At 47.6% G+C, this 20,670-nt stretch overlaps 1 protein-coding gene across 1 annotated transcript in view; it reads right to left on the reverse strand.

Annotated features, from left to right (window-relative positions):
- Window positions 1-428: 428 nt before the first annotated feature.
- LOC122374914 (ethanolamine-phosphate cytidylyltransferase-like) overlaps window positions 429-20,670 on the reverse strand; it is a 54,532-nt gene continuing 34,290 nt past the window's right edge. Inside the window, exons 2-10 of the mRNA XM_043353973.1 lie at window positions 13,957-14,131; window positions 12,841-12,953; window positions 11,577-11,643; window positions 8,261-8,339; window positions 7,399-7,545; window positions 6,995-7,128; window positions 2,338-2,516; window positions 1,920-2,028; window positions 429-1,564 (exon numbers count right to left, since the gene is read on the reverse strand). Coding sequence (XP_043209908.1) covers window positions 1,453-1,564; window positions 1,920-2,028; window positions 2,338-2,516; window positions 6,995-7,128; window positions 7,399-7,545; window positions 8,261-8,339; window positions 11,577-11,643; window positions 12,841-12,953; window positions 13,957-14,087 — 1,071 coding nt within the window. The 5' untranslated portion in view covers window positions 14,088-14,131 and the 3' untranslated portion in view covers window positions 429-1,452. The remainder of the gene's footprint in view (window positions 1,565-1,919; window positions 2,029-2,337; window positions 2,517-6,994; window positions 7,129-7,398; window positions 7,546-8,260; window positions 8,340-11,576; window positions 11,644-12,840; window positions 12,954-13,956; window positions 14,132-20,670) is intronic.

Genomic DNA, 20,670 nt, shown 5'->3' on the forward strand with positions numbered 1-20,670 from the left:
CTCTCTCTCTCTCTCTCTCTCTCTCTCTCTCTCTCTCTCTCTCTCTCTCTCTCTCTCTCTCTCTCTCTCTCTCTCTCTCTCTCTCTCTCTCTCTCTCTCCTCTCTCTCTCTCTCTCTCTCTCTCTCTCTCTCTCTCTCTCTCTCTCTCTCTCTCTCTCTCTCTCTCTCTCTCTCTCTCTCTCTCTCTCTCTCTCTCTCTCTCTCTCTCTCTCTCCCTCCCGTTTTCTGCAGATAACCTTTTGCCAGCCTTCACCCTCTGTGCGAACCAAGGATCCTATAGGCCTAGGGCCTTCAGCACAATGAACCATTTGGAAACTGGTGCGAATATTACGTTTCCAAATCCGTTATAGGAAGAGTAAGCAACTATTCACCCTTGACAATCAATAACCAATAACCGGCATGCACCGAATCCATAAATAAGACAAGAGTCTGCTGCTATATTTTATTAAACCATACAGCTAACCGCACATTTCACCGATCAGCGTTCTCTCTCGAATGAGCAATGAATAGACACTGGACTGGTTGCCGCAGTCCACAAACATCTCCCGGGGATAAATAATCACACTAACAATAAAGGCTGCGCGCCGCCAACATAGCGAAATATCGGAAAATCTCAACAGGTCCCGCCCAAAACAGATAACTAAATGGCTTACACATTCGACCCATATGAAACTGTAAAAAGCTCTGGTTTCCTGAATTGAGACACCGACTAGCCAGCCATCTACCCATTCAAAATACATACACGCTGTAATTAAAACACAGGCTCTTCAGTGATAGCTGGAATAACTGCTTTCGGCCTAGAATAGCATGGGTGCATTATCCGTGAATGCTGGGTGCATTTCCTTTCGCTTGGCCTCACGAAACCCGCTTTTGGGGCTATCCAGCACAGATGGCCATATTGTCGAAGAATAAGATATATCACCTATCCTTACGGAGAATGAACATTGTACATACTATGAAGATTCCTCGTAAAGAACACAAACCCCTAGACCAACTCAGTGCAACTAAAGGCTTTTTGACATAACTGACTTATGACGTTAAATAGTTAATCAATTGAGCCCTAATAATAATTAAAACTGAGCAAACAGTTAAAATACTGGCACCAACTGGCTATCGTATCATCCCGCATCCCATATCAACTGATTTTGTCGTCCGAGGCGTTAAACCCGAGTAGATGAAACTCGAGCTACCATGACTGAATAACGGTGCTGAACGTTTTAAATACGCGGTCATTTAATGGATATAATAGATATTTCAATCGAATAAAACCCGAACTACGCCTGAATTACGGTGGTGATCGTTTTAAATACCCGGTTAAAATAGATATAATACATATTTTCAATCGAATATAACTACATAAGCACACAATCAAATCTCGACACTCTCACAAGTCACAGGACCCGCCGGTATGACACCCCTCCCCCTCCGCTCCATCCCATCCCCCAGGCTCCATCACTGGTCACCCGCGTGGTCCGCGCGCTCCGCCTGTTTAGACTTTTCGAACGCCTCGTAGGCAGCCAGCTCCTTCTTTTCCTTCTTCTGGTTTCGTAGCATGAACTCCATCCTGGGGAAACACGGTAAGACGGTGAGGAAGAGAAATCGGAGATGGAAGGAGTAAACATGCCTTATATAGCACCTATCCGACCTATCCGCATATCCCTATAGTAATAATTTGTCATAAGACACTTGTATCCGCCCTATCCCTACCCCTTCCATATCTTTATCATACGGTTGTGGTTCCGGGATGAACCCCAACTCCTCTCGTCAATCCACGTTTCCGTTGTCATCCATCCCCCCCTCTCTCTCTCTCCCCTCTCATCCTCTCTCTCTCTCTCTCTCTCTCTCTCTCTCTCTCTCTCTCTCTCTCTCTCTCTCTCTCTCTCGCTCCTCTTTTTCTCCCCTCGTCTCTTTCCACCCACCTGTGCTCGATGATTCTCTCCACAATCTTCTGCGTGGTCATGTCATTTCCAGACACCGGAGATTTGAACTTGCCGCGTCTCTTCGGTTCCAAGTAGGGATCTGATCCGTCTAAATTAACGAGGAAATCATTCAATGTTCAGTCCAGTCAACAGCACAGGTAACATGGAAGGAGAAACTTCAGTCCACCCACCAGTCAACGAGATATGCTGGTAAGTTCACTGCTACTAAACCGATGAATGTAAGGTACGCCTGAACCTAAATAGAGCTCTGTTGTACACCTAGGCTAAAGAGTTTCATACACTATACAGAGGTCTATGAATGAATGTAACCACCTTCTTCCTTTTCACTCGCTTACTCTCTCTCCCCATCCCTCCTTCCCCTCCCCCTCTCTCTCTCTCCTCTCTCTCCCCCTCTCACCGACATCCTCTGCCACCGGCGTGTGGCCGTGACACACCACATCCACCCGGAAATGGTCCATCAGCTCAGCGGTGACCGCGTACGGGGCGCCGATCACCACCTCCCCCACGTAGCGGCACGCCAGAACAGAGAGCGTCCGCTCGTGCAGGTTCATGATCGGGTAGTTGTAGCCCTTGTAGCTGGCGGCAATCACGGCGGTCAGACCACCGTGAATATATAGATTTTGGTCCTTATGGATAGGGGAGAGTGGGGAAAGATGCCCAGGGTTTTACTATGTCATATATTATTCGAAAATGACGATCGGAAAGCAAAAACTTGGAGTTTCAACGGAAGCCGACTTCATTTTTCTCCAAAAAGATCACACTTTCGTGCCTGAAATATGATAACTTTTTTTGCTATTAAGCATTTTCCTGAAGAAGTGAAAGGGGGCATCTTACCCCACAGGGTGGGAAAGACGCCCCCTGGCGTTGGGGAAGATGCCCCCTGCACTATATGACATAAATGGGCACGTGAATCGCCTGAACGAATCAGTAGTCCCTTCGAGCCTGCAGTAGACACCAAACGTCATCGTAAGGGCCCTCAAAAGTAGTCGTAAGGGGCTTCAGAGGTCATCGTTAGGGCCATCATAGTCCAGCGCGGCCACACAAGCCTCCGTGATGGCGTTCGGAGACCACTGTGGGGCCCTTATAGGTCTTCATGATGCTTGAGGGCCCTCGAGCCCATCGTGGGGACCTCAGATGCCAGCGCGGCCCGTGGAGCCAACGTGGGAGCCCTCAAAGGATGTCGTGAGGGGCCCTGGAGCCAATAATGGGGCCCACAGAGGCCGTCGTGAGGGCTCTCAGAGTCAGATGCCGCCCAAAAAGTCGCTGTGTGGGCCGAGAGACCGGCATGGGGAGCACCCGACCGTACTGGACTCTCAATAGTCCCAGATCGGCTTTTGTCTCTCATCACAAGTATGTAATAAATGATTTGACGGGCTGCTTGAAGGACAGCCTACGGATTTAGGGGGGCGTCTTTCCCCATCAGGACAGGGGGCATCTTACCCCAAGGTACCGAAGTAACATTACATAAATCAGTACAATTTGTTAGCCATAAAACTACACCCTGAAACAAACTGTTTGGGACACAGTGCACGCATGTTGATGTATCACGACTATAGCAAGGGACGCAAATATTATCTACCTTCTTTGATATTTACAATGTTTTGACACCAAAATATTTTTTGAAAACAGCAAATAAAAAACATGCAATCACCAGCCAGCCGTTGCCCAACCGAGCTTCGCAAATTTTTGTGCAGTTAACAAGGCAGGCTTCCGCTTTACGCTAAGAACATTAATTTCTAGGTTCGATTCTTTGTTTCGCCGCTAGAGGGGGTGGGGCGTCTTTCCCACCCTGGGCATCTTACCCCACTCTCCCCTAAGTGTGTATTGTGAGCGAAAAGCTTCCTTTACCGTTTTCCCTAGAGGGGGTACTGACTCCTGAAGAATCGGACCTAATCTAACCTGCCACTAATTTTCGAGTCCCCTCCACTTGGACTAGTGTCTGTTGGTCTAGTATCGTTTGGGCTAGTTCATTTGGTCTAGTGCTTTATTTGGTCTAGTGCCACTTGAGCTAGCTTCATTTGAGCTAGTGTCATATTTGGTCTAGTTCATTTGTGCTAGTTCCCGAAATTTATTTGAAATATATAGTTCCCTGAGATGCTCGTTGTCGTATATATTTCGTTCGTTCGATTATGTATAACACACTTCAGATTTCAGATGTTCGGATGTTGGTGTACTTAGTTCAGATGCCCTTTTGCCGGAACAAACATATATAGAGCTTCTTCAAACCTTAAAGGCAACCCGCCCAAATCTTGATGTTTCGGATTTAAACGTTCAGTGTGATAGCATATCCCACGCCACGAAGGAATTCCGCCCGCTCTATGGTGCCTTCCGCTAGTCTGGTTATAAGTGTTGTCAGTCGTGTATTCATATTTTTAACAGTTTTCTTGGATTTTTGAACGTCATGACCCGCCTTAAACCTGAAAAGATCGTTAACTTGTAAATTTTCTTCACGCTGGAGCGCTGCGAAGCAACGGAAGATGGAGGGATGGGGGGAATCCAGCATGGCCTGTATACCCCGATGCCATCCCTCAAGCTTGTTGGTTGTTCGGGGTATGCCAGATATGGTCCTTTCCTTAACATTCCACATATCTTTTGGAATTTGGGGGTTTCGGCGAACCCCTCTGCGCCCTTGCCTTCCTATATATGTGTCCTCAAAGTAATCATAAAGGTCTGTTAATCCCTCGATGGCAATTTGCTCGACATATTCTTGAAGTTGTTCAAAAGCTTCGTTCACATTTTCAACGTCAAGGAAGGCAAGAGCGCAGAGGGATTTCACCGCTTCTCGAACTTCCGGTTGATTAATGTAATTTTCCGTTAGGCCAGCTCCCTGAACTTTCCGCCAAACCGCTTGAGTTAAATGAAAGAAACAGCCTGCTACACTCACTTGAGGAAATTCAGTTAACAAAGCGCGCTTACTAGCTAACTCAAAGTCCATGATGCAAAGATGAGGCGCAAGATTTGGGCGAGCATCCTTTAAAATTTGGAAAAGCTTTATATATGTTTGAGTAGTTTTGTTGGGCAAAAGGGCATAAATGCAAGGAAAGACGTGTCCATTTGGCCCGCCAATGATAACATGTATGGTATATAACTGAAGAAATAAAGTAGGTGCCACTTTGAATGCTCCGTCCATCATCCAAATGTTATTTTTGCTTAATTCGTCTAGCATGACTTCGGAAGAAAGGACTATCAATCTGTCGTTTCCATCATCTTCATTGTCATACAGCAGGAAACGATGCTCTTCTTCTCCCCGTTTTGTCGTTTTGTACTTCTCTGGAATTATAATGCCTGACCTGTTGAGTGGCGCTACTTCATGTCCGATTTCTGAATGTTTTCGTTTTCTTTGGATACGTTGCGAAATTGCCTTTCTAGTTGGAGCTTCTGTTGTGGCTTCTCTACTCAAATTCATATCACTTATAATTCTTCTTGGACGCAAATTTGACGTTTCTGCCTGTTCAATGGCTTTGTCCAATGCCGAAACAACTTCAACTCTTGCCGGAACTGGGGGGTGGTTGTGAATTTGCCTAGATTTGCCTAGTAACAACTTGTCTTTCGGTATGATATCGTAATGAGTTTTCGCATCGCCAATTTTGAGTGGTAATATTTGAAGTATTCTTTCGGTAGACAAAACCTTCGAAGCTTAATTTGTCCCCACCCCTTGATGACTTAAAAATTTCCATAGCTACAGCCGATAACCCGTAATTTGCGTCTATCACACAACAAATTTACCTCGCGTCAGTCGAAACAGAAAAGGAATGAAAGCTGCCTCGTGGAGTTCTGTAAAAAAATAAAATAACCGCAAAATACAATACAATACAATACAATACAATTTTATTAGGTCCCTCCATTACATGGTACAAAATCTTTTCCTCGTGAGTCTAATTATTGTGCCAAGCATGATAATACACCTCCATCATGGAAATGAGTCTGCTGAAAGCTAGACGAAATTACGGCACTAGACCAAAGGCACTAGCTCAAATGAATGGCACTTTGGCACTAGCTCAAACGAAACTAGCCAAACTGGCGCTAGACCAGCTGAAGCACTAGACCAATTGCACTAGCTCAAAAGGCACTAGACCAAATGATGCTAGACGAAGAGAGTGGCATCCCTAATTTTCCCTAAACCATGCTCCCTTTAAACTGGATATCAATATTTCAAAGAGATAAGCGTTGTGAGGAAGATCGTCAAGATATTCATCAGCATTCACATTTTAATTGACCAAATCCATCCTGGATTGAATCAGAACATGAAGGACAAAACTACACATTTAGATTGATAAAGAATCGTATTTAAATATAGTTACGAGTTTTGTAATTTTGGTAATTTACATTCTGATTCAATTAACCCACGAGCCGCTGGGGGGGGGGGCATAAAGTTGCCCCCCCCCTTTACGTTTTGTGGAATATCTCCGAAACCTGATGAGCTACGAACGTGAAACTTGGCATAGCTTCAAATGAATACCTAGGCAATATTTGAAGAAAGTGTGGTGGTTGTAGCATCTAAGATGACGTCACAGTGACGTCATAAAGTTTTGTCGTTTTCCGATATGGACCGTTTCTGATGACGCTGAGCATGAAACTCAACTGTAAATGAACTAGACAGCACCTGCTGTCATCCTAAAACATCTAAGTACACTTCCATCTAGTTCCTAACCAATAATCGGCCCTTTATATTCGGTCCCATATACCTGATGTATCGTGAGGAAACTGAGAGTCGCAAATCTATAATTTGACTTATGACGTCACTGTGACGTCATTTCAAATGGGATCGACACCAAATTTGGACACAACCTCGGCTAGGTATTCAGGAAGATGTGTGCAGAGTTTCGCTTCTCTATCTCTTCGCGTTGCGACGATATCGCCGCGTAAGTAAAGGGGGGGGCAACTATATGCCCCCCCCCCCCCCCCAGCGGCCGGCGGGTGGCGCGGAGGCCCAGCGGCCGCCGGGTTAAGGATTCAGTGGATGAAAATATGGATGTCAAATACACGGACACCCAGCTACCCCATCTGCAGCGATACAGCAGCAGTCCACGGAGCGTGGCGACAGCAGTTCTCACCGGTTCACAATGGGGTCCGTGTGGAGTCCAACGATCAGAAAGTCGCCCTCGGCCGCCGCCTTCTCCAGAAAGTCCAGGTGACCGACGTGGAACAGGTCAAACGCGCCGGCCACGTACACCACACGGTCACCGGGCTGAGGTCACAGGTCAGATATGGGTCAGATATGGGTCAGATACGGGTCATGTACGGGTCATGTAGAGGTGAGATACAGGTCAGATAAAGCTCACATGATATTAAAAAGAGTACAATATACAAACAGAAAAACAGATTTCCTCTCTATCTCTCACCGCATTTTATCTTTCTCTCTTTCCCTGTTCTTTCTCCCGCCTCTCTCTCTCTCTCTCTCTCTCTCTCTCTCTCTCTCTCTCTCTCTCTCTCTCTCTCTCACCCTCCCCCCATACACCTTGGGCGCCCGTCCGGACGAGAACTGGATCAGCTGCCGCGTGGTGGGCAGGAACTGAGTGACGCCCGTCCACGGACTGTGTGCCGTGGCGCCGTGCTCCAGGGACGGCTCCGGCGGCAGACCAACAGAGTACTCGTCCTTGCCAGTCTGTGTAATACAGGTCAGGTCAGGTCAGGTCAACAGAGTACTCGTCCTTGCCAGTCTGTGTAACACAGGTCAGGTTAGGTCAGGTCAGGTCAGGTCCACAGAATACTCGTCCTTGCCAGTCTGTGTAACACAGGTCAGGTCAGGTCAGGTCAGGTCCACAGAATACTCGTCCTTGCCAGTCTGTGTAACACAGGTCAGGTCAGGTCAGGTCGGGTCAACAGAGTACTCGTCCTTGCCAGTCTGTGTAACACAGGTCAGGTCAGGTCAGGTCAGGTCCACAGAATACTCGTCCTTGCCAGTCTGTGTAACACAGGTCAGGTCAGGTCAGGTCAACAGAGTACTCGTCCTTGCCAGTCTGTGTAACACAGGTCAGGTCAGGTCAGGTCAACAGAGTACTCGTCCTTGCCAGTCTGTGTAACACAGGTCAGGTCAGGTCAGGTCAGGTCAGGTCCACCGAGTACTCGTTCTTACCAGTCTGTCAAAGGTTAGGTCAACAGAGTGCTCGTCCTTGCCAGTCTGTATAACACAGGTCAGGTCAGGTCAGATCCGATATGATTCACTGAGTAAGTGTCCTTTAGACAGTCACATTTTCATCGCGAATTTAGAACAAAAAGCTAAATTTGCTAAATGGATCAGGCTCACGTGCCATATTCCTCAAGTAAATATGGTCTCTGACCACCGCAAAAGCCTACCCTGACTGTCCCCGTGACCTGACCTTGAAGTGGGTCCGGGTCATGAGCAGCATCCGTCCGACCAGGTCGGTGGTGGAGACACCCCGCGTGCGCTGACACTCCCTGAAACGGGGGGGGGGGCGAGTTATTGGAGCGAAGGGATCGAAAGTCATCCCCTGAAAGATATAACAGGTACCGATAGAATCCAGAAAAGGTTGGTTGATTAGAGCTGATGGGTTGCCGTTGCTGACGTTTCATGTAAACATACGTAGAACGTAAACAGAGTCAAAGTCCAAACCAGTCGTCTTCCTACTTATTTATTCCTACTGATTAAAACCAGTGCCTTGTGGAGTAGAGAATTTATTTTCAAACTCATTCTCGAACAAGTGTCAGAGTACTGTGGAGTGTAGAGCCTTTTCTGACATTTTTGTAGCTCTAAAATGGATTAAATGTTCCATCATAATACACACAATTATGAATTTCTATTGCGGTCATTGTTGTTTCCACATCAGAGTATACTGTGGAGTGTGGAGCTTTTTCTGACATTTTTGTAGCTCTAAAATGGATTAAATGTTTCATCATAATACACACAATTATGAATTTCTATTGCGGTCATTGTTGTTTCCACATCAGAGTATACTGTGGAGTGTGGAGCCTTTTCTGACATTTTTGTAGCTCTAAAATGGATTAAATGTTTCATCATAATAAACACAATTATGAATTGCTACTGCGGTCATTGTTGGACGACACTCGTCATAATACAGATATAATCGACCAATTAATCACCCTGTGTTTAGTGATACTTTGCAAATAGTCAGCAGCTAATGATAGATTCCATCGAATGACTCAGTGTAATGTTATGTTAGACATAATTACGAGCGAGCGAGCGCAGCGAGCGAAGCGAGTCTTTTCAATATAACGGAAAAATCTCAGTATGAGCGGCCCGGCCCGGCCCGGCCCAGCCCGGCCCGGCCCGGCCCGGCCCGGCCCGGCCTGTAACGCTTTTGAGAGGCTTATATCTCAGCAACCGCTGGACCGATTGGCCTGCGGTCTTTTTTGCTGGGTAGCCCCGTCCCTTCTACCCCGTAATTGACTACTTTTGATACATCTCAGTGACCGTCGTGGCACGTGCCACGTGAAAAATCAAGGGTGTTCAAGCTGTTTTACAAAAGTAGTGATTTTGAGAGGCTCATATCTCAGCAGCCGCTTGGGCGATTGACTTGCGGTAATTTTTATAGGGTAGCTGCATCCTTTCTACCAAAAATAGGATACTCTCCATGCATGTGGGTCACCCCCAGTGCACGTGCAAAATACAACAATAAGAGGTGTCAAATTTGTTCCCATTTTAATAACTCGGTAATTACTGTGGCGATTTCGCTGAAACTTGGCATACAGGTAGGCATCCACCAGGCAATGCATTCCCATGTGTTGCGGTTAAGGTGCTACTGCACGTGCGCACGTGCAGGGGGCGCTTCCAGATCTCGAGAACGGCTGGGCCGATTGCGCTCAAATTTGGTACACGGTTGGAGACCGGTTAGTAGGGTGCCGTGCAAAAGTCAGTTTGGACCCGTTTGCACGTGCGCACGTGCAGAATGCCGCTTCCAGATATCAGGAACGGCTGGGCCGATTGCGTTCAAATTTGGTACACCGCTAGCGACCGGTTAGAAGGGTGCTTTGCGCAAGCCCGTTGGAAGTACCCTCTCGCCCTTCCGCACGTGCAGGGCTCACTATCTCGCTCGCTCGTTCTTCGCCCAAAAGGCGTTTTACTGGTATTTAACGTTCGGCGAAACTACTTCAGAAGTGGATCGCTATAAACCAACTGCAAACAATATTATCCGTGAGACACAGGGAAATAGCACCACGGTTGTGTGCATTAGTAACCTATAGATGCGTGATCAATATCATTCCGTGACCATGTTAGGTCAGAATCTGAACCACCTCCATACCCTTGTAATATCCTCGGAAATAGATGAAAATTATGAAGCATATTTCTAGGCGGAAAATGTTGACTGGTTTATTGCGATGTATGACCGCTGTATATATAATAAAAACTCCAAAAATCGCTCCTTCATACCCTCTGCCCCGTCACGGTTGAAGCGTAGTTCGAGGGACCCGTCCTCGCTGAAACCCTGCAATCTGCACTTGCGGCTCTAAATCCGTCACTATCAGCACAAAGCTTTGTCCTCAAGACGCCATTACTGCTGTGTACTCAGTGCTTACCGCGACACGTGCCACCCGCCCCCCCCCCCCCCCCCCTGTGGAGGCCCCGAGTATCGGTCTTTGGACCGGAATCACGCCACCAAAAACCGTCCCCCGCCCCCTCTAAGCCCTGAGCAGTGTGACACATCGAGTGGTACCGGGTTGTTGACCTGCAACTGCCCCCATCCCCGCTCTTCAGCGCCCCAAGGACAGTCGAGTGGCTTTTAGCCTTCGGATCAACAACCCAACCCTCCCCTTCCCCACTCCTCAGCGCCCCAAGGACAGTCGAGTGGCACCGGTCTTCGGACCTGCGCCTTCCCCCTCCCCGCCCCTTCAACCCCCCCCCCCCCCCCCCCCCCGCTCCCCGCCCCAGTCGAGGCACCCGCGTCGTCCTGTCTGTGCCCAGGGGAATGGTGGGGGAATGGCCCGGCCGATGCACCAATTGTTTAGACTGGACAGTCAGCTGACTGAGCCGGTGATCTTGAGGTATGACGTCATGTCACGTGGGCAGCCGAACTTTGGCATTGTTTATCGACGGTCGTTTATTACCGAGTTGAAAATGGCCCGATGATGTTTCCCGTTCGTGATTTTACTGTACGTGCTTTGCAATCCCAGCTGGACAAAAAGCAGCATTGATGCAATATAATGACGAGTTTTATCATACAAAAGTAGCAAAGCAGACAATTCTAAATTAATTCTCATGAATAATCTCATATCAACTACAACAAATAATCATTGAGCTACAAAAAGCGAAAAATATACCAGCTGAGGCCTGGGGTACACTACATACCTGCACATTACACAATACATGCATTTCAATATCGATGACTTTCGAGCTAATGCATACATATATTGTGAGACTTAATACAGTGCTAGGCAGGAAGGTGCCAAAGCTGTAATGACCAACATCGTGTTCAACGAATAAACCAGTACGTTATCAGTTTCTTGTTTGGCAAGGCAAACCCAGCTCGGCCATTTTTTATCCTTAGCACTGCTCCTAATTAGATGTGGATTTAGAGTTGTAGGTGTTCGGATTATAAAACGCGTTTTGTTGTAAATAACACATCTACATAAAATCGGTCACAAAAGGCGAAAAGAGCACTTTACTCGCTCGGGAATTGAACCAGGATAGCTGGCTTACATCGAGTAGCGGTAACTCACTTGTATCGGTTGGCCGCCTTGACGATATGGTAGGTATCGACCCCCTCGGCAGTCATCGTAATGTCATCTGTCAGACAATGGAGGGGGAGGTCAATAAACCAGAGTGTAAGCACTAAGGAAAATGATCTGTAAACAGTAATAAATACCCACATTTTGGACACATTGTCCACATTATAAATATCCACATTTCCTGAAATAAGTTTAATAGCTAATATATCTAAACATTTGTGAATGCTTGTAATTGTCATCAATATACAATATACATGCTATCAATGCGCCCATGTATAATTAGAGATCAAAACGCAGCTGGGTGCACGCATTTATTTGGCTATTTCAGCTCGGGATATCAACAGACAATGAACATCAGCTGCCACAATTTCCCCTTCAGATCAATATTCAAAATGTGTCGAGCCGCTGTAAAGCGGATGTGATTTGATACCGATGATTCAGCCCAGTGCTATCTGCACAGCAATGCACCACTACCGACGCCCCTAATGCTCCGATAGTAGACCAACAATCCCCGATTAACAGGCAGTCACAGACAGTGACGGATTACACCGCAGATATAGATAAACTGAGCTTGCATCGACAGTGAGCCTCACCAGATTCAGTCGGGGATGTTCATTTATTTATTGAGCACAGTTCAAATGAAGGCTGCGCGAGCGCACTCACGGCTAAATTCCTCCTATGAAATGCTCTTCAGACATTATCTACAGTTGAGTTGGCGGCCATTTAGGATTATTCCGAATAGCCAAACAAACTCAAAACCGCTTTCGTTTTAAAACAGCGACCAAGGCTTTGACGAGCATTTCATAGCATGACAAAATGGTTGACTACTTTTTCATAGGTACGAGCGAAACGGGCAACAAATACATAATGCAATACGTAAAGTTGTGAAGTCTTCCCATCGCTGTAAGTATAAAAATGTCAACAAAAACAGAACAAAATGCAACTCTGTGTAGCATGTCTGTGAATGGGGAAAACAGAAAAGGCTCGTTCAAAAACCCTATCAATCACCCAATCAACATCTTACGCAAATTTCCTCCAGAGAGGAAAAATTACGCTTGTCAAAATTTCAGAACGCGCTCAACGTCCACAATGCATCCACATAAACGTGCCCTAGATCACAGCCTACCTCCAGGTTCAGCCATACAAACGTGCCCTGGTTCACAGCCTACCTCCAGATTTAGCCACACAAACGTGCCCTAGATCACAGCCTACCTCCAGGTTTATCCACATAAACGTGCCCTAGTTGGTAGCCTACCTCCGTGTACGCAGAAGTCACACCCGTACTTGTCCAGTGTCTCCAGTGTTGTAACATAAGGGGCGGCTTCCACTACCTCGTCCACCCATTTGATGGCGCGTACCATTTTGTACCTGGTGACACGGTCGGGGGTGGGTCAGGTGGTTAGGGAGAAATACCGTCACATATTTATCCCTAACGGTATTTCATAATGTTGTGTCGGTATTTCTATTTATATACACTGTAGGTATTGCATGCCACCCCGGGGGCGGAGGGCGTGAAATACCGTCGCATCATCTCATAGTTACAAACACCATGGCGATATCAGGATAAAACACCGTTACGGCACATCAATAGTACATGTGATACATTGCGCTACTCAGGGGCGGATCCAGAAAATCTCCAAGGGAGGGGCCATTAGAAACCAGGAGGCCCCCCCATAATCCCACCTGTTGGAGGCCCCATCTTCCCACTTGTTGGGCCCCCCCCCCCAAAAAAAACTGCGTCTATTGAGCTTATCTAGCTGTTCAGGCAACATCTCAACATCTGTGCAGGCTTGGAGGCCCTCTGTGCAGGTTAGGAGGCCCTGTAAAAGTGGTCATCTCTGTGAGTATAAGAGACCTCCAAGTTATGAAAAGCTTTACCAATCTTCTAACAAAGAAGTCTTCTCAGCTAGTCTTCTAAGAAATAACTAAGTGGGTAGGTTAAAAAAAAAAAACTCATCGGATTTCGGCCACTTTATTTTCAGGAGGCCCCCTTTTCAGCTTTTTAACTTTTTAACTTTTTATTTTATTTTTGAAAAAAAATCGGCCAAGGGGGGGGGGCCATGGCCCCCCCCCCCTTGTATCCGCGCATGGCGCTACTCGTTTCACTCTGTAGGGCTACCGGAAACATGCACCAGTTGACAACATCCACTTGAGTTTATGTTTTATAGATTTAAAACTCATCGCCCCCAGACAAATATCATGATTGGAATCACACATAGTATAAGTTTATAAGTGACTTGGTTTCGTTTCTGCTAAACACAATCCTTCATCCGGAAAAAAAATTAGCACTCAAGACTTGCCTCTAAAAAAAACCTCACCATTCGCCCCTCCCTCACCTGCGCTTACTGCCATCTCCCGTGGTGTCACTGACCGTTCCTCCTCGGTGAACACGGGCGGCCCCTTGTGCTCGGTGACCTCGGCGTCACTGTGCACCCCCACCATCAGGTAGTCGCCCATGGCTTTGGCCTGACGTAGCGAGTTGGCGTGACCAAAGTGCACCATGTCGTAGCTGCGGGAGAGATGCTCGACAACGCTGCATTTCAGTACTGTGGACGGATATTTACGATAGCTAATGAAACGTGATTGACTGTCCCGTCTGATTAATTCAAATAAGGTGTGCCTGTTGGTGCCGTTTGCCCCGCGGCCCGCACCAGAACTGCCCCTGGTATATGCTGTGCCTCGTCGCCTCATTTCATAATTTGTATTCGGTGTGCTAGTGCAAGATTGATGTTGTAGATACTTTTTAGGTACCTATAGCTACATACCTTCATGTAAGATGTCTGGCTTTTCCCTGTTGAAATGTGACGCCGGCAGCGCTGGTGTTCACGCAGCTGTTCTGGGAGTCCTGCTGGGCCTCCCCTCCCTACCCCGCCCCCTTCCCGATGGCTATATTTTTATGTAAATCGAAGCGCGATACCATCCGATATTGATTATTCTCGTTTGCTCCAAATGTTTAACGTAACTGAATTAGAGAAAAGACGCCATCAATACGATATCATGTTTGTGGAAAAACTATACAAAGGTGTCCTCGACTCACATGTACTATTGGCACGGTTTCCGCTGTATGCTCCTCCAAGAATTACAAGGAGGATTGAAGGAGCTCGTGGAGTCATGAATGTACCATTTGCGCGGGTGGACACTATGAAAGGTTCGCTTTTTGTTAGGGCACCCACTATCATAAATGAATTTATGTTCGAGATAACAGATTTGGATTTGTTTCACGACTCAATGCGGGATGTTCGGGCTAAAAAGTAAGACGACATATACAAAACATGTGAGTCCTGGTGTGTACCGCGTGACTGTATTTATTGTGTTATGCATGTACTGTATTGACTGTGTGATAGATATGGTTGGTATATCGAGGGATTGTATGTGTAAGAGACGAAAGACTAAAGGCAATGTTTACAGTGCTCCGAACGTATAACTGCTATGGACTGTTACTGGGCGTCAATTCGCCTGTTGTTCCATGACATCGAATAAATAAATAAAAAATATCCCCGGCCTAGGTCTACTATTCGTCAACGGTGATAAATTTATTAAATCTACGAACAAAATAGACATTTTGGTATGCATGTATTTGTTTGAATCAAAGATAAAAATAACAAGTATAGGTATTCACACAATAAATATACATTATGATATGTGCTGACACAGATAACAGTAGTACTGGATTGGAAACAGAATATTTGCAGTTGCAGTAAGAGGCCGAATGTTTTTATGCGACGGCGCCAAAATGGGATTCTCGCGTGCTGCTGGGTTGATAATTTGCACATAATTTGTGTGTTGTGTATTGCAAGAAATCGTCATTTTTGTGTTTCGTCGTTTAAATTTAAAATCGAAACTACCAATGTTGCTTGCATTTGCTTAAAAATTAAAGTATTTTGCTTTGTGATCATTTAGAGGGCACAATGCGTGGTGTTTTCTATTGAAAAAAAAATTGTGGTGCGAAGCCTTACAAACGTGTACATCAACAATGAAGGAGGGGAACGTGCGGTAAAAAAGCTGCCGTTCTGGCTACAACCCAACGAACGAAGAGGAACAAAAGATTAAAACAGGAGATGTCTCACTGTTTTAATCTTTTAACCCGCGCACCGACGGGGGGGCGGATATCCGCCCCCCCCCCCCTGAGGTTTTTCGCGGATAGCGGGAAGACCGCGGCGCGTAGCGCCGCGAAATTTGGTACGACTATTCTCTCATCAATTTTACACATGGTGTGCAAGATTGAACCTCCTAACTTTCAAGGTCAGGTCACCAGGTCACTTTGAATGACCCAACCTCAAGTCACTTTTTTGCAACTTTGTCACCGTGCCAGAGCTACAGTAGATGTCGGAGGCCTTTGAAAGTCGCAGGATGTTATTAGGTCATTAGTAGCTACAATTTGTATATCTCGGAATTTTGATGTCGGTGACCTAAGGTCAGGTCAATTTCGCGACCTCCCCATTATAAGTCAATGGGGGAAAAATCAACTCCCTGTTTTTACCACTAAAACGGGTCGGAATGGCCCCATATACCATACATGACTTCATATACGGTCAACCTTCACTACCTTGAGGTCTGTTTTGCTGTTGGGCAGCTGTAAGGTCATGTGACGTCATCAAAGGTCACCAGCGGTTTTTTGACAATAACTCCGTACAGGAACAAGATACAGCCGCGCGGATGGTCTCATTGTGTTCAGCTCGTCAAGGCGCATCGAATGATATACATGATGACCTCGCGGTCACGTGACCTGAGGTCAACCTTTGACCTTGACCTTTCGAGGTCAACATATATATCATTCGATGCGGATTGACGAGAGGATCACGATGATGCCCTTAGTTTGTTCCTATATTGACTAGTTCGAAAGTTATTCGAGAAAAACTCTCTCCTTATCTAGCGCCGCCATTTTGACTTTTTTGACCCCTGTGACGTCATCTTTGACCTGACCTGAAAATGACCTCTGTAAAAATTGTAGACCTTGTCCGTGCGTATCCGATGCCGTTTACCGCTTGTCGCTATCTTGCTTCGTTCTCGAGATCTCAGGGGGAGGCGGTCATCCGCCCCCCCCCCCCGTCGGTGCGAAGTTGGCGCAGACCCCCGTCGGTGCGCGGGTTAAGTGGTGCTGATGATCAAAATGTAGGTACCTACACAAACTATATAGGTAGGCACAGTCTATATATACATACATATATGCAGACATATTTACAGATCACAGCAGCAACTACCATACGGGGTAATAAAATGCACAAGAGCACGAATAGCAATATTTATAGCCTACGCATGTATGTACACAGAAAAGGAATCTTGTGCACACAGTAGGTACACATCAATACAACTGACACAGTGCGATAGATACACAAACACATGTCGAACCATCAGAGAAGCTTTCCCTGCCATCACAGCGAATGTCCACATTGCTGTGAGAAGTCCGTTGTCCCCTCCCCTCCACGCACGAATACAGCTTACCACATATGTATATGTTTATGTCCACAATACACATCAATACAAACCAAACACATTGCAATGGATACATAAATACCTGTCGTGCCATCATAAAGCTTTCCCTGCCATCACAGTGAATGTCCACATGCTGTGAGAAGTCCCCCTCTTCACATACACTGCACACATTGTCTCCGGGAAGAGACAAGTACACCTGGCCGATCTATTACAGAGATAATTAAAAGCAGAAAAGCACAAATACCTACAGCCTAAGCATGCGTATACATACAATACACATCAATGAAAACCCACTCTCCACACATTGTACATACCAAGCACACAAACACCTCAGAAAAGCTTTCCCTGCCACCACAGTGAATGTGAGAAGTCTACTTTCACCCTCTCCGCACAGTGAACACACTGTCTCCGGGCCGAGTCGATTACACCTATTCGGGTCTCGTGGGTGTCCAATGTTCGTCAGACGCCAGAGTCTGGGGCAGTCTGACCACCCAGAATGGAGACCGTGTCAGTCTGTCAGTCTGAGCGTTCAGACTGATTGGGGCCCGGGACAGACGACAGTCGAACCATCCAGACTGATGGAGTCTGAGATATCCTGACAGTCCAGACTGGTGGTGTCTGGGGCAGTCTTACCGAGGAGTCTGGGACAGTCTGGCCGTCCAGACTGGTTTAGTCTGCTCGCTGATGTCTCAAAGATCACTGGCTGTTTAGCCTCACTTTTTTGGAAGTCGTAGCACTCTCTTCATCTAGTTCCGTGCCCCTCTTCCTCGCTTCCTCTTCCCCTTCTTCGGCTGTTCCGGTGGCGTCTCCGCTGCCGCTCCCAGTCTTCATCGCGCCGGCCACGCCACCCTGCTCCTCTCCCGCTCCGTCCTGCTCCTTTCTGTCTTCCTCCTCTCTCTCTCTCCGTCCTTGTCCTCTCTGTCTTCTTCTTCCTCCTCTCTCTCTCCGTCCTTGTCCTTTCTGTCTTCCTCTCCCTCGCTGTCCGTGTCCCAGCCATGCTCGGCGAACCAGTCGGGCTCCCTGCAGCGCGCCGGCAGCGACTCCCACCGGAAGGTGTCGAGGAACCGCTCCGACCAGAGGCGGCCCTCCACCGCCGCCGGGTACAGGCCGCAGCACAAGTCATCCGGGTCGATCTTCCCTTCATTACCCGGACTCATCTGGTATGGGTCGTCGACTCTGCGCTTCCAGCAGCACCAGAGCATCTGCTGCGCGTCCAGAGGGAGGTTCAGCAGGTGGCGCATCAGCCGCGCCTGGCTCGAGCTCAGCAGGCCAGCCAGCAGCAGCTGGATGGCGCGCGGCAGCAGCACTCGTAGGTCTAACACTATTTTCCCTATATCGTGTTTCACGTCCCTTTTATTATGCATTCCCCGCCACAGGTTGATGTCATTAGAGAAGTAGCATAGCAGAAAACCCTGTTTGACACATTCGAAGAGAAAATCAATGACGGCCCTCATCGACTCCAGCATCCCGTCAAACGTCCAGAGCTCTGGCGCACGTCGCTCGCAGACCCACATCATCGCCGTCTTCAGCTCGTAGCTGCACAGCTCACTTCCCGTCACTACAGCGCAGTGTTTGAGCAGGACCAGACAGATCCGCTGGGGCTTGGTCATAGAGCGGATCACCTCCGACTCGAGACGTGAAAACGATTTACGACATGGATATTGTTTTCCAACCAGGTAGATTGGCATCTCACTGAGCTTCTTCACCAAGACCTCGCTCGGCTGTCCCGATGGCCGCTCTCGGTTCACAAACTTGTCACTGACCCTCTCGGGGTACTGGAGACAGGGGACGAGGTCATTGCTGTCACCATTGAGGGTTACTTCAATGTTCGGACCGCCATAGTTTTTAATGCTCTCCACATGTCCTTTCATAGCTTCGGCTATATGTGATTTGAGAGAACCGATTGTAAATGTACCTGTGACAGGGGTCTCACCCTCTCGTCGGAGAACCTGAGTGATGAACACAAAGCCCGATGTATATGTCCCTTCCCGTACATGGAGGGTCAAAGTGTTGTCGGAGCTGTCCGCTCCTGTGCTGCCTGTTCCATTGGATTTATTTCCCACGGTGGCGGAACCGTTCTGTTTTGTTTCGGAACCAACCTGTTCTCTATCGGACTCACTACTCTCTGACACGTTAGAGCTGCCTGAGTCCCTCAGCGGTCCTTTATCCCATTTCACTGGTCCGGTTAGAATCATGAAGTCAATGTCAGATGCATTTTTGAACGTATCAGCAGATGATACGTCATCGCTTGATTCTCCTTTCCCTGTCGCCATCCATTCAGGTCTCCCCTCAATCCAATGCGGCATAGCAAAGCCGTCTTCACTCACCCACTCAAACGCTTCAATTGCTTTAGTAGCGTCTGAGTCATACTTGGTGACATGCACCTCAGTACCTTCACTCACGCTTCCCGAAACAAATATATCCTGGATCACGAGTTTGCTTCCATTTGCCTTCCCATTCTCCTTTCCACAGTTTGACAGGTGTTCTTTTGCGATTCTTTTTTCTTCACATTGTGGGTCGAATTCAAAATCACGTAAAACGTCTTTAAAGTGTTGCTCGTAATCATGCGCCCGATGTCTGCTGTGTGACTTGGAGAGGAGCTGCTCCCTCCATCGTAGGACTCGTCCTAGAGCTGAGGCCATTTCGGCCAGTGACCGCGGAGTGTCCATTGCTCTCTGAATTCCCCCCATCTCAGGAGCAGTTGCGCAGCTCTTCCCGGGTTTCTGTCCGGTGTTCTGGGGTTGGGAGTATTTTGTGTTGTCACCAGGTGAATAAAACGTGACCTGCTTCACAACAGGCTGCCTAACCTCTGTGACAACTCCCATCGTGAGCCCTAAGAGGTGACTGATTTCTCTTTCATGATCGAGGTTTGACTTGATGAATTTGTTTATATCGACTCTCCATTGAATCAGCTTCAACAGGTTGGCCAATTTCTCAGCCTTGGTGACAAACGGGCTTGTATAGACTCGCATATCACCGTAAATCTCTCTTCTCCTCTCTCGTAGCTTACTCTTGGTATCTTCAGGTAGCTGATCCTCCGGTTGATCTTGTTCATCTGTTTGAGCCGGCCGTCCAGCTAGACTTTTGCTGCAGTCCATACGAACCTGCTCTACCTCCATTCTTTGGGCAGCAGTTCGGGCTGCATTGAGGGATGTGTAGAGGCTAGCTTTATATTTTGATTGGGGTTCGAATTCAGGATCCTCATATCTTGTAATCATATGTCTGTGTAATTTCTGCGCCTCAATCTCGATCCGCAGTTGTTCTTTGTCCACGGTGTCCTCGCCAGTGGACGTGTTGCACTCGGCCTCCCCCGGCTCACCTCCGTTCAGCAGGTCCCGGTACAGTGCCAGAACACACGCCTGTTCATTCGGCAGCACACCTCCGCCCAGCACGCTCCTGTATGTTTCTCTGGTGCTTGCCTCCTCAAAGGGTCTCCACTCCTCAAGTTGCGGGTAGGCCTTGGAGCGCGCCAGTGCCGCCCGCGCGGCCGCCATCTCGACAGGATCATCTTCCGGTGCTTTCAATACTCGCGTCAGAGCCGCTATACGCTCATCGAGACTGGTGATTAGCGCCTCATGACACAGGGAATAATTATCCTTCTCAGCGAACACATCGTCCCTGGATCCTCCCACCTCGGGTTTGTCGGACTGTG

This window comes from Amphibalanus amphitrite, unplaced genomic scaffold (genome assembly GCF_019059575.1).
Source record: "Amphibalanus amphitrite isolate SeventyFive unplaced genomic scaffold, NRLGWU_Aamphi_draft 001737F_arrow, whole genome shotgun sequence".
Taxonomy (NCBI): domain Eukaryota; kingdom Metazoa; phylum Arthropoda; class Thecostraca; order Balanomorpha; family Balanidae; genus Amphibalanus; species Amphibalanus amphitrite.